Below are 14,393 nucleotides of genomic sequence, written 5' to 3'. Positions count from 1 at the left end.
ACTGACATTTTTAGATAACTGTAAAGAAAACAATTAATATATTTTAAACTTTTTGCTTGTTAACTTGTTGATCAGTTGACAGGCCTGATATTTTGTGTTACTCTTATGTCTTGAATAACTAATGATAAATCATTTCTTTAGCAGTCCCTCTTCAGGCTCCTGCTTGCACTTCTGAAATCTGTGTAAGAATGCTTTTCACCATCTTTTGTATAGTGTGACAAAGTGCATTATTTGTACTGTGTTATTACTAGTGACATCACAAAGTATCCTGCTTACTTTGCTGTTCGTCTCCTATGCTAGCATAATAATACTCCAGAACAGTATTGACTTCAGATACCGTTACATACATTAATTTCTGAATGAACAAAATTGATAGCCTTCTGTCCATCAGCAGGAGTGTAAACACTGGTAAAGTGGTATTGTGCAAACTCATCCCTCCTGTAGGGAACAGGTATGTTTACTGTCTGGTTTTTAACCTCAATAACTGCAAATTAATGCAGTACCATTTGAATAGTTTCATTTCATGCTTTGTAGTCTTTCATCCGTTCTCAAGAGATGCAAATTCACTGACTTAAAAAAAATACTTTTTACATGGGGGCGCTAGTCTGTATTTGTTGTATTTCTGTAATTTCTTGCCATTCTGCATGTTTTGAAGCACTATACACTCTGTTTAAGCCCAACATACTGTATTTCAAGTTTCCGATTATTTTTCCTTCTATATTTTGTATATATGCAGCACTGTCTGCACATCAGGAATAGGTGTTGAGCCTCTATTAGTTTTAGTCTTAACATATATACTTCCTTTATTGCTTGGTTAATCTTGCACCTAACTTGGCAAACTCTGATTTCTTTTGATCTGTTTTTTGATGTGTTTTGCTGGGAGACCCTAATCTCTATAAAAATATTACTTAGTTCTTAAGATGACAGGACTACTAGAGCTTTCTGATGCCCTGAGGTCTATGTTCTCTTAACAGTGTTGAAGTAAACTGTGATAAAGATCACTATTAAGCCTGCAGAGATTCACAACTAAGGGCTATATGGTTGCTTTTGGATATAGTAAGTTTAACTATGTTATTTTATGTTCCTTTTAAATAGTTGGTATGTTATTTCTCTGCTATAGGATTCTTCCTTTGAAGATAGATACGATGGCTATCTGACTTTGGTGGAATATGTACAAGACTTCCTAAATCACCTCACCGACCAACCAGCTTGTTTTGAAACTGAAATAGAGCAGTTTGCTGAAACACTGAATGCCTGGGTCTCTTCAGGTGAAGATTTACAAGGGCTTGTTGAGCTCATCTATCAGCAGGTACACTGTGTATTCTGTCTTATAACATTGATACTATGCCTCTATTACCTAGTGTCCAAAGTATGCATACCCGTATTATTTTTCATGTAATTTTATCTATGTAGTTGTTTAATGAATTTTTATTTTTAGACTGGAACATATAGGAAAAGATTTTGCTAAATCAAATTTAAATGGTAGCTCAGGTGTGGGATACTTGGATGGTTGATAAATTTTTATTTCCTGGCTCACATACTAGAGTTGAAATTATGGTTAAAGGGAGTTATGTTTGAATTGCTTTATTTATACAGTAAATATTGAAGAAGTACACTCTTAAGCAGTGTCAGGGTTGTACATCTTTATTCTATCCTGCAAAACAATTTCTTTATACTACTCAGATATTTTCAATTCCTTGGTATTTAAAAAAAATAAATTCATACCTACTGGGCGCATTACCCTTTGGGAAACACTCTTTTACTGACAGGCTTTCTTATTCATTTGGAATGTACCTGTTTCAGAATAGCATAACTAGGGAAAGGGAAAGCTCATCTAGTGGTAACTAGGTCCTGTCCCATTGATGGCCAAGGAGATGAGGACAGCAACCTTGAGCTGAACTCCATACTAATTGAGGGAGCCATTGGAACAAACAGCTTAATATATGTTGGTTAGCAAATTAGCTGTTTTTACTGTCTTTTGGCCTTGGCACAGAGAATGAAGTCACACTTGCCCTTGCTGTTTCTTACCTTAGGTGTCTTTCACTTTTCTGGGTTGGTTGCTTTTGAATTCTACCTTGGAGAATGCAAACTCTTATTTAACTTTTAAGTGCAGATACTTGCAGAATATTTTAATCTGGGACACACAGAAGCTGCATGACTGAGTGATCATGGTACAGAACTGTAGAGTCTAAAGTTTCTTACTGTCATACAAAACTGATGCAGATTAACGATTATCTGTAAGATTATCTGTGCTGTCTTTGACAACATTGTTTGCCCATCTTTTATTTGAACACATGGACAACAATTTAAAAAGATTAACATATTCTATATAACTTTGTTGGAAGAAAAGGAGGGATTTATCTGATTTTTAACTTCATACAAGTTAAATAGACTCTTATTTAATGTAAATCTTCAGTGTTGTCTCTTTCTCTCTCCCCCTGTGTTAAAACAAGTCCAGTGTTAGGGTTGGCTGTGCCTTCTCCAACTGAGAAGCATTGAGTGTTATCACTCAAGGAGGGCTAGAGTACCTCTCCTATGAAGACAGGCTGAGAGAGATGATTTTGTTCAGGCTGGAGAAAAGGTTGCCCCAGGAAGATCTTACAGCTGGCACAGGTTGCCCAGAGAAGTTGTGGATGTCCCGTTCCTGGAAATGTTCAAGACCAGGCTGGATGGGCATTTGAGCAACCTGATCTAATGGCCTGGCTGAACAGGGAGATACTGTGGGAATTCAGGGGAAAAAAGGAGAATCTATTACCTGCAGAAGGGACTATTGCTCCATCAGGAATACAAGGATATTGTTGGGTTATGGAAGGAGAAGATTGGACAGGGGAAGGCACAGATGGAACTAACTCTGGCCACTGCCATAAAAGATAATAAAAAGTATTTTTACAAATATATTAGCAATAAGAGGAGGGGCAAGGAGAACCTCCATCTTTTACTGAATAGCAGAGGAAACCTAGTGACCAAGGATGAGGAAAAGGATGACATACTTAAATGCTGTCGTTGCCTCAGTCTTCAGCAGTCACACCAGCCAGCCTCAGGGTGCTCAGCTCCCTAAGCTATATGGCAGAGATGGGGAGCTGACTGAAGTCACTATAGTTCAGGAAGAAATGGTTAGAGACCTCCTGTACTCAGCACTGGTGAGGCCACACCTCAAGTCCTGCATTCAGTTCTGGGCCTCTCACTACAGGAGAGACATTGAGGTGCTGGAGGAGGTCCAGAAAAGGGCAGCAAAGCTGGTGAAGGGTCTGGAGCACAGAGGAGCAGCTGAGAGAACTGCGGGTGTTCAGTCTGGAGAAAAGGAGGCAAAAGGGAGTTCTTCTCACTTTCTACAGCTGTTTGAAAGGAGGATGGAACCAGGAGGTGGCTGGTCTTTTCTTACTCAGTAACAAGCAGTAGGATAAGAGGTAACTGCCTCAAGCTGCAACAGGAGAGGTTTCGCCTGGATATTAGAAAAAAATTCTTCACCAAGAGGGTGGTTAGGCACTGGAACAGGCTGCCCAGGGCAGTGGTGGAATTACCATCCCTGGAAGTCTTCAAAAACCATGTAGGGGAGGCCCTCAGTGACATGGTTTAGTGATGGACTTGGCAGTCCTGGGTTAAAGGTGGCAGATTTACACCTGCTAGGTGTAAAGTAAAAGACTAAAATGAATGAAACACAAGTCCTGTACACTATTCCCTTTGTTTGTGTATCAGGTATCTCAATCTATCTATAAGTATTAATTATATATTTACCCTTCTTCTTCCTAACCCATTTATGTCTCTGTACAGAGTGAATTGTTGGTTCTCTTGTTTTCCAAAAGTTGCACACTGACATTATAGCTTAAGAATCTTGGCTGTTTATAGTTAATACACCAACTGAAATTTCTCAAGATAGGTATTGGTAGATTAGCGTTCTGCTTAGATTGTGACTTTTTTGAGTTGGAGATAAACTGGGATTACCAGCAACAATAATTCAGGGAAGATGTTACTGCACAGTAATGACTGGTTATTAAGATGTAGAGGTGGGTTTTTTTTTTGGTCTCTGAGTCATACTACCTGAAATTTAGGTCATAATACGTAAAACTTAAATGTTTCAGTATTTATGCAACCACAAATACAGACCAAGTAATTAGGAAGATGAAGTTTAGAAAATACAGATGAAGTTTGAAGGATTTGCACATGTGTTTGATTGATTTGGGGGTTTGTTAGGAGAGAGAAGTGAAATTAAAGTGATGTCTTTTGCTTTATAAAAAGGGGACACCTTTTCTAGTCCAAAGCAACTAATTGAACCAAAGCACCAAAAAGCTCATTAGGTATTTCACATGCCTCTTACTGGAAACTAGATTCTTTTTTACTATCTTAGTTACATAAACTTGTATCTTCCAAAGACCAGTGACTTTATGCACACAGTACAGTTACAGTAAGCACAGTTTTTCTCTGTCTGTAGCTAGCTATAGTGCCATATAGAAGGTAACTAGATATAATGCATTGACATGCTAATGGCAAGATGCTTTTTATTTGAACATGTTAGAAGCAGCAAGCACAGCTGTAGTGCTGGTAGATGACCAAGATGTAAAATGAATGTTCAAAGATGATTCAGCCATGGGAGATGTTTAATGAATTCTTGATAACCCTGTTTTCTTTTTGGCAGAGCTGCTGGAGTTACTTAAACTAGAACCTCTTTTCACTGAAGCTGTATTTGAGAAAGAATCTCTAATTCAAGCGTCATTAAAAGATAGTTTAAAATAACTGAACAGTAATAAATTGCCAAAATAAGGGGATGTTCTACATTAAGTTCTAAGAGAGATTGAATAATAGACAATGTTGAATTTTCAATTGCTTTTTTCCACCTCTTAAAATTTTAAGGTATAGTATTTAAAGCAGAATATTTTTCAGACAGTGTATAACTTAGATTGTAAAATTTCATTGCTGCCAGCTGTTTTTAGATTACAGACGTGTAAATGTGCAGAATAATATGACTTTTTCTGGAAAATAAGACCCATCAAGAGCTATTAACTGTAATGATGTCTTAGAGTTTGCTATTCTGCAGATTGCGGGAGTGTGTACAGGAGAAAGTATTTGTCTTTACTTGCCATGTTCTTGTACTTTTTCCCTGGGCATTCATTATTGCCAAGAATAGTTTCTGGGATAAACAGCCCTTTGAATGAAGGAGAGTTTTTGTTGTTGCTGCTGTTTTAATATACTCCTTGCTCCTTGAGAGAGAACGTGTCCTTGGAAAAATGTTTTAATGACCAGTGTTGATTTCTTTTTTTTTTATAAACAGTTTGTAAGTGACCTTCAGATACTTTTTGGTTGTAGGCAATAGTGAAGAAGCACAGTTGAGACACAGCATAATAGTGGTTGTTTTCTTAAATATTCTTACAAAATCACAATACGTGCATTTTTTAAGTGCAGGAATGCATTTAGCAAAGTGTTGATGACATGCAAAAATTAACATGACAAATAGTAATTATTAATCTTGTGCTCTTCAGTTGTCCTATCAACTGTTGTCAAGCAGTTTTCAAAAAGGCTTTTTAAGATTCTGATAGCCTAATAATGATTTTATGAATAATTTCTTTTTTTCCACTTTTATTTTGGAAGGCCACATCTGTCCCAAATTTTTCATACATGGGAGCACGGTTGTGTAACTACCTATCTCACCATCTAACCATTAGTCCACAAAGTGGGAACTTCCGACAGCTGTTACTTCAAAGGTCAGTATCAGTATGTAATTTTAAGCCTGTCACTTTCTCAAGTTACATATCTTCTTACTTTATAACTGTTAGCATCTTGTGCAATGAGGTACATATATAAAATAGAAGATTAGATTGAGGATTATTAAAGCACAGGTATGTACTGGCTATCAGAAACATATATTTTAAAATTGAATCCCTTTCTCATATTTTAAAATACTTTTTAATATTATAAAATACGAGAAAGGGATTCCATTTGGAGTTCTGTTGGCTCTTTTGACATGAGTATCTCAGACTGATCCCAGATTACAGGATAAATTGGAAACTTAGTCAACTAAAGTAAAGTAAGTTTGAAAGTATAGTAAATGCACATATATGTACTGTTCTTGTCCTTTGACCCTTGCCAAGACTGACTTCATTGTGGGGTTTGTTTTGTTTTTTTTTTTTTCTTTTAATTACTTCTCTGGCTGGAGTTGCTGTGTAAGGTTTATTCATTGATCAGCTAACTGACTTTGTGAAGTGGGTGCATAAAATCCAGAAGAACATATTTCTTCAGTTTTCAGTTTCTACAGAATTTCAAGGGCTTACAGTTTAATAATGACTAGACTTTGTAGTTCACAAAAAAAAGTTTTTTAAATGGACTATTTCCATTTAAATCTTACTGCATGACATTTGAAGCAGTACACTTTAATACTTAAGAATCCTTTAGAAATTAGCCTTTTTCTCTTTAAGGACTTCTGGCTTTATAAACTTCAAGCTTGCTTCTTGTTTTAAAAGTTTCACTTAGTGCACCTATGTTTAGGAATAAAATCATGAAAAACTTCAACAGCAATGCATTATGATGTTCTTTTATCTGGAGTGTAACTTCTGGAGTGTCGTGGTTGAAGACAGCAGGTAGCTAAAAATGATACAGGCATTTGCTTACTCTCCCTGCCCCTCAGGAGGATGGAGGAGAGACCTGGGAAGAAAAGAAAATTTAGTAAGACAGAAATTGAAGGAAAAATAATAATAATAAACCAAGAAGTTGGCTTGCTGAAATGCAGTGCATGTTTCACATTCGTGGCTAACCTGTCCAATAGTGTCCATGGTGAAATCTGCCCTGCTGTCACAAACGCATCCATATGTTGTATTTCTTCCTTGGTGGCCTGCATGAGCCCACTGCGTTAAAAATAATTCTCCCTTATGTTGCCAGTCCAAATGCATCTGAGCCACTTCAGTCTCAGCAGCCTGATCTACCTTTTGACTGTTTTGATGTTCTTCAGTGGCCCAACTCTTGAGTGCTTGAGTATCTGTCTACATAGCATACTTTTACAACAAGTACTCTACCCAAGCAGCCTTGTAACTATCTAGCCTTGGGACATCTGAATGGTATTCCTAAATAGTTGTTTAACTCGATATTTAGGAGACATAGAAATATGACCATGTTGGTTTGAACATCCCTAGAATATGCAAAATTCTTGAGCTATTATGATTAGCCTGGAGAAGAAGAGGAAGATCGAGGAAGGTATCTCCTCCAGGAGAAAGGGAGGGAACATACCTCCACAATGGATTGGGTCTCCGAGGAGAAAAGGAAAAAGGTGTAATTGCTAATAGATTCCGATAGATGGCTCCCGAAGTACGGAAATGAGGCAAGGTTGAGTGAGACCAGATGAGTCTCACAAGCAGCAATTTTATGTCATAAGCCAGTGTTACAAAGTACAGCAAAATGGTAACCTTAACCCAACCCCCAGAGTTAATAAATATCACAACAGGCAACATGTACAGCAAGTAAGGTGTTACCACAACTCTGAGAACACACACAGCAACTCTGAGAAAAAAATCAATCAATATTGTGACCAGTGACTGTTAAACTAATATAATTAGTGCTTATAGAAAATTTGTTTCAACACACTGTGGTCAGATCTGTTGTTAGCTCAATCTTTTGTGCACCATGTTGGGCTCCCAAAAGGACTGTTGTGGTTTAACCTGACAGGTAGCTAAATGCCACAGAGCCACTCACTCCTCCAATGTACTCACAAAATAACTAAAGCATAAGTGTGCTATTAACATTATTCTCATACTGAAGTCAAACCACAGTACTGTACTGTACCCACTACTAGAAAGAAAATGAATTCTGTCCCAGCTGGAACGAGGACACAGAGAAACTGAAAACACTTACATTTTCCCTCTTCCCAAAATAAGCCTTTTTGCTTTCAAAATTATGACTTTTATCTTGGGTTGGTTTTTTTTTTAAATGTGTTTGTTACTTGAAGATTAAAGAAATAACCTGTTAAGGTTGGGTTATCTGTTTTTTGGTAGGTTTTTTAAAGCCAACCCAATAGATAATATCCATTTTGGCACCCTGCATATGTTTTATTACTAGTATGGATGTAATTGGGAAGGGGGATAAACAACCCAACAGTATGACCACAGAGAGTTCGTCTACTGTTTCTCAACCCAAGTTTATACTTTAAGCAGCTGAAATAGAAAATGTACACTTTTCAGTTTCTTTAGTGTTTCTTAATTCACTACATAACCATAGAGAGTACATTAGAAGTTGTCTGGCTTTCCTTTATCTCAGGTACTTTCTAATTGTGGTTTTGAACTGCTGTGTAAGCTTGTATGGTTTTGACACAGGTGTTGAGATTACCTCTCAGACATATTATCTTAATCCTCTGTATTTAGATTATAGAATCACAGAATGCTTTGGTTTGGAAAGGGACCTTAAAGATATCCAGTTCCAACCTCCCTGATATAGGCAGGGACACCTTCCTCTAGACCAGGTTGCTCAAAGCCCCGTCCAGCCTAGCTTTTAACACTGACAGGGGTGGGTCAGCCACAACTTCTCTGGGCAACCTGTGCCAGAGCCTCACGACCCTCACAGCAGAGAACTTCTTCCTAATGTCTAATCTAAATCTACCCTCTTTCAATTTAAAGCCATTCCTCCTTGTCCTACCATTATTTGCTCTGACAAAAAATCCCTCTCCAGATTTCTTGTCAGCCCCTTTAGGCACTGGAACCACTTTAAGGTCTCCCTGGAGCCTTCCCTTCTCTAGACTGAACAACCCTAGCTCTTTCAGCCTGTCTTCATAGGACAACTGCTCTAGCCCTCTGATCATCTTCATAGCCCTCCTCTGGACTCACTCCAACAGTTCCACATCCTTCTTATGTTGGGGGCTCCAGAGCTGGACATAGTACTGCAGGTGGGGTCTCACCAGAGTGGAGTTGAGGAGAGAATCGCTTCACTTGACTTGCTGGTCACGCTTTTCTTGATGCAGCCCAAGGTGTGATTAGCTTTCTGAACTGCTAGTACTCATTGCCAGCTGATAATCAGTTTTTCATCCACCAGTACCCCTAAGTCCTTTTCTTCAGGGCTGCTCTGAATGCACCCAGCCAATATCCATGTTTGGGATTGCCCCATCCAAGTGCAGGAACTTGCACTTGGCCTTGTTGAACTTTATGAGGTTTGCACTTGCCCACCTCTAAAGCATGTCAGAGTCCCTCTGCATGGCATCCTTCCCCTCCAGCGTATCACCTCACAGCTTAGTATCATGAACTAGGCATCACTGTCACTTAAAATGGTTAGATAAATAATTCATTGAGTAAGTGTAAAGGTATCTAAAACATTGTGGGCAGCATCCTGAAAGGGGGAATGTCTTTCACAGTAACATCTGTTTTTGTGGACCTCTAGCTGCCTGCATTAAACTTCCTGGACCCATATTCGAATATGTAGACTGTAACTATCTTCTGATTTTTCCATGTTGTGATTTGCTCTATTTCATTTTACTGTGTCCTGTTTCAGCACTTGAAAACATCATCATGTCATCATATGTTTTCATCTAAAAAGAGACAAGTCCGTGATGTCTTCGTGAAGTGCTCTCATTTCCTTCACAAATTATACTTGTCAACATTCAGCATGTAACAGTTTCAATGTAGTTCATATGTTCTTAGCATTTTGTTAAGTAAGTATTATGCTAAATACATTGGGATGTTTACAGATGTATGTTTTTGTTTTAATTTTCACAGGTGTCGAGCAGAGTATGAAAACAGGGATGAAGCCACCAGAGCAGATGAGACTACTCAAAAAGAGTTTCATGCCTTTGTGCTGTTCTTAGCTGAACTTTATCTTAATCTAGAGGTAAGAAGAAAGTTCCATGTGGTCTGGTTCTTTGTTGATTTTTTGTTGGGTTCAGGTAAACACTGAAAATGGCATATAATCTGAGGTGTTTTTTTCTAAAGGGAGAGGGGAATAAATTAAAAGAACTTTAGAACAGTTTTGTTATAATGGGTGTCCAGGAAATAGGACAAGATCAGTAGAAGTTTATAAAGATTTTTTTTTTTAAGTGTAAGATATCATAAAAAGAACCAACCACAATCACCTTTGGAATGCAGCTTTTGGTATGTTCTTTAGACTGGCAAAACCCCCAGATGAGTACACTTCACCAACACAGGAAATGTTACAACCTTGCAGAAGCGGATCAGGATCGATAACCCATAATTCACCATCCATTCACCAATAGGAGCTATTAGCAAACCCTTGAGGAAGATGTGGAAATTTTTAAAATGAGCAATTAAAAGTTTAGGCCTTTAAAGATATATCTTCTGAAGGTTGAGCCCTTGTATTATGCTTTAAGCATGTAATCTTGTATTTGAATTCGGTTTTTTTGTATCTGTAACATGTGCAAAAAAGTTTATGCACACTTAAAGCTTCTTTGACTCTTACACTTGTGAGTTCAGTAAGGTCACTGCCAAAGTGTATTTAAATACATTTTAACAGGATTATTTCAATGGTTTGATATATAAGCAAACAATATAAAAATGTTCTGCTGGCATAAAGAAAGAAAATAAATGGGTGAGTTTTCCATTTCTGTTTGTAAGTAGGCCTTGAAATCTGCTTTTCACGTGCTAGAAGTAAATGGGAAAATTTACAGAGGGCTTTGCGGTAGGAGGAGTTGTCCAGTTCTGTGGAACTTATGATTTATTTTTTTAACTGTTTTCTATACTCTCTTAAATACATAATGAGCACCTTCCAGAAGTAAGCCACTACAGCTGCAGAGAATACATATTGTAACATGGGAAAGAGCATGGGGTTCTGGGAATCTGGGATTTTGTGGGCTGTTTGCCAGGCATTTGGTAGCTTTTCTTAGCAATTTACTAGCAAACAAAATGCTGGGCATGCATTGTTATGTATATGTCAGAATTGCAAGGTGTTCTCAAAGTCTGTGTTCTAAAACAGCTACAGTATGTGACATGTTCTTCCAGTTAAAGACCTCAGCTATGCTGATCACAAACCAAATCATAACAGCATTTGAGAGAGGAAAATGTGACTAAATTGATTTCTAAAACTTAAGTCTTTTAAACTTGTTGCAGATTAAAGGAACAAAGGGACAGGTAATGCGAGCAGAAATTCTTCAAGAAGGCCTTCGGGAATTACTAAATGCGCTCTTGTCTAATCCTGTGGACAGTAATCTGATATGTGCTGTGAAACTGCTGAAGGTGAGACAGTAGTTTTAACAGAAAAAAAAATTATCAAGTTTCTTAACATTCCTGCCTTTGGAAGCAGTGGGGGAAACTGCAAATGAGGAAATGTTTATAAGGTTTTATGCATTACATCATTAGCAGAGGAAGCTATACTTGTTTGATGGGTTTTTCTCCCTTAGTACCATTATGAAATTGAGCCAACAAAAAGTAACATAAGCTCTAAAAGTAAAATGAAAGGCTGTTCTTGTACATACAAGAGCAATGGAACTGAAGCCAGGATGCAGAGGATTAAGCAGTCACTTCAGGTCTCCTTTTGCTGTTTCTGGCGTGGAAGAAAACTGTAACCAATTTGAATGAATTGTGGGGGCCTGTAAGGATGCTGGGGAGGGACTCTTCCTTAGGGATTGTAGTAATAGGACAAGGGGTAATGGGTTAAAACTTAAACAGGGGAAGTTTAGAACAGATATAAAGAGAAAGTTCTTTACTGTGAGGGTGCTGAGGCACTGGAATGGGTTGCCCAAGGAAGTTGTGAATGCTCCATCCCCGGCAGTGTTCAAGGCCAGGTTGGACAGAGCCTTGGGTGACACGGTTTAGTGTGAGGTGTCCCTGCCCATGACAGGAGGGTTGGAACTAGATGATCTTAAGGTCCTTTCCAACCCTAACTATTCTATGATTCTATGTTCTCTGTTCTGAAGGATGTGTCTGTCACTTCTTGTGGCAAAAGGTTCTTGATATCAGTTATTTCATCCTGTATAGTCTGTATCATTGCTACTGCACAAATAAATATATTCTTCTTTCATGATGAAAGCAAACCTCTTCGCTTGTAATTTTTTCCTTAAAAAAAATGGTAGCCTCTATGCAGGGAGAAACTTTTCTCTTTGCTAGCCATGGTTATAATTATAGTTGGGAAAAGCCTGTTACAAGAAAGCTATTTAAAAGCTAAACAGCAGGTTTGTTTGTTTTTTTTTGGACTTTAGTGTTTTTTGGGGGAAAAAAAGGTACGGGAAGGGTGGTTGGTTGTTTAATTGCTTTTTCCTCATTCCTCTCTCTTCTTCCCACTCCACTATTTTTCAGACTCTTCTATCTTGAAATTCAGGCAGCTTCTTTTGATATGGTGAATAGGGAAGAAAGTTTTTACATCTTTCTGTTTAAACTTTCCAGTTGAAGTTTGGATGTTTAAACAGGTTGCTTCAAAGCAAAAATGTGAGATTGTATTCAATGAGCAAAGTCCCTCCTGTGGTCAGTCCTTAAGTTGGCAGTGCTTCCCTTAGGCAAGGCCCACTGAAGGACTTTCCAAAAAGGCAGTACACAAATCGTGAGGTTTTCCAGTACTGCTGTTTTTTATAATTGTTCTCAAAAGAGGGTGGAGGTCTCGCTATTTCTGTGAATGTTCTTGGAATATTTACTTGATTTTGCAGCATCCATTCAAAAATACAAGACAGCAATCTGAATTATTTTATTACACAGTACTAATCTACAAAGTGTTACAGAACACAGGTTTGGGGGGGGGGGGGGGTTGATGCAAGTGTTTTCTAGTTTCTTACAGGAGCTACAAATGTTAGAGTATACTTGTAGCTGGATTGGGCTACTTCATGAAACAGAATCACAAAGAATCACAGAGTTGTTAGGGTTGCAAGTGGTCTCTGGAGGTCACCTAGTCCAGCCCCTTAGCTTCACTATTGAAGCGGTAAATGTCTCCTGTTGTCTTTTCCATTTAATATAGTGATAGATACAGATGTTTTACCTGTTTGCTCTGCAGTATGTTTATTTGTAATTAAAACTCCTTGGTGCTATTTTCTAATTGTTTAGGATCAGGAAAGGACTGCAGCAGAAAATTGAGAATACCAAACAAATGCTGACCAAAATGCTTGCTTTTATCTCTACATTTTATTCCTTTATACCATCAGGTGCTGTTCCAGGCATTTTGGAAAGTGTGATATTTATGCTGAGTAGATCAGGAATTGCTATTAACTTTGATCATAGAGCCAAACTATTTTTCTTGTGATTTAATTTCTACTGTGCAATTACTGGGCAGTGAAGTACCTATTTTTAACAGGCTTTCATCCACAGAAGTTGTAGACTATCTGCTGCTGAAGCTCTCTCAGCAGCATCTTCAACCTCACAGATTTTATGGATTAAAATTCAGGCTGGCTTAATTAGATAATTGTTGGTTCCTCATATATACCCAGATGAAATAATCTGGCATGTGTGATGCTAGCTAAGTTTACTGAAGTGTTTCTAAACTGTTTATTAAATTCTTCGTTATTATCAGGTAAGCTAGTGGCATTATCTGCAAAAATAAGGTCTCCTTTTTTTTATAGCATATACTTACGTAAGATCTGACAAATGTCATTAAAGAGTTTTTTCAAATCATATTTCAAGACTGAAAGAAGTGGTTGTGAACTCCTTGGTGACATAAACATTGGACATAGAGCTACCATACTGCCTGCAATCTAAAATAAGCTTTTTACAATGTCTGTTAATCTGTTTAGCAAAAAGGTATTGGGAATTGGGAATGTCAGTCCTCAAGCAGTCACACAGTACGTCTAAATGTTATGAATTGTTACAAAATCTGGTCTGTTGACAGTTTATTAATATTTTATAATTAAAAAAAAAATAATAATAAAAACCCACAAAAAAAGAAACAAAAAAAACCCCAAACTAATCCAATGTCTTTAGTTGACAGGCTCAGTTTTAGAAGATGCCTGGAAAGAAAAAGGAAAAAGTGATATGGAGGATATTATTCAGAGAATTGAAAATGTTGTGTTGGATGCAAACTGTAGTAGGTAAGAAGATAAATTTGTGTGCAGTGGGATTTTCTTATATTAAACAGAACACCTTAAAAATCTTTAAGAATAATGAACAACACATCCAAAACATTTTTAAAACTTCTATTTATAAGAAGGAAGGGGATGTTCGGGTCACTTCCTATGTATAAAATCAGATATTTCTTAATCGAGGGGGCTTGGGGAGGTTGTTTGTTTTTTTTTTAATATATATATATATTTGATGTTTTGATAGGTATGTGTGTCCACAGTAATGATTTTTTTAATAATTTTTTTTTAACCTTTTAGGTCTTGAAATCTTTCATGAGTGCTTTAGTTTCTAAGAGCAAGTGTATATATACAAGGAGACAACTGTGGTGATATCTCATTGTTTACACTTTTAAGTATTATTTTAACAGTATTAGGGTTATATAAATATATACAAATAACTATAAATGTAAAGGCAAAGTGAAATTTGGTTTTGTGTTGTTTT

The 14,393-nt window shown here is 37.4% G+C and overlaps 1 protein-coding gene across 1 annotated transcript in view; it reads left to right on the top strand.

Annotated features, from left to right (window-relative positions):
• The window catches only part of PAIP1 (poly(A) binding protein interacting protein 1), a 29,395-nt gene that overhangs the window by 10,826 nt on the left and 4,176 nt on the right, over positions 1-14,393 (top strand). The window contains 5 exon segments of the mRNA XM_013129760.3: positions 1,121-1,309; positions 5,584-5,696; positions 9,681-9,792; positions 11,025-11,150; positions 13,815-13,921. Coding sequence (XP_012985214.1) covers positions 1,121-1,309; positions 5,584-5,696; positions 9,681-9,792; positions 11,025-11,150; positions 13,815-13,921 — 647 coding nt within the window.

The sequence above is a fragment of the Melopsittacus undulatus genome, chromosome Z (genome assembly GCF_012275295.1).
Source record: "Melopsittacus undulatus isolate bMelUnd1 chromosome Z, bMelUnd1.mat.Z, whole genome shotgun sequence".
Taxonomy (NCBI): Eukaryota; Metazoa; Chordata; class Aves; order Psittaciformes; family Psittaculidae; genus Melopsittacus; species Melopsittacus undulatus.
The sequence above is the reverse complement of the archived record's forward strand: the minus strand, read 5'-3'. Positions and strand labels throughout refer to the sequence as shown.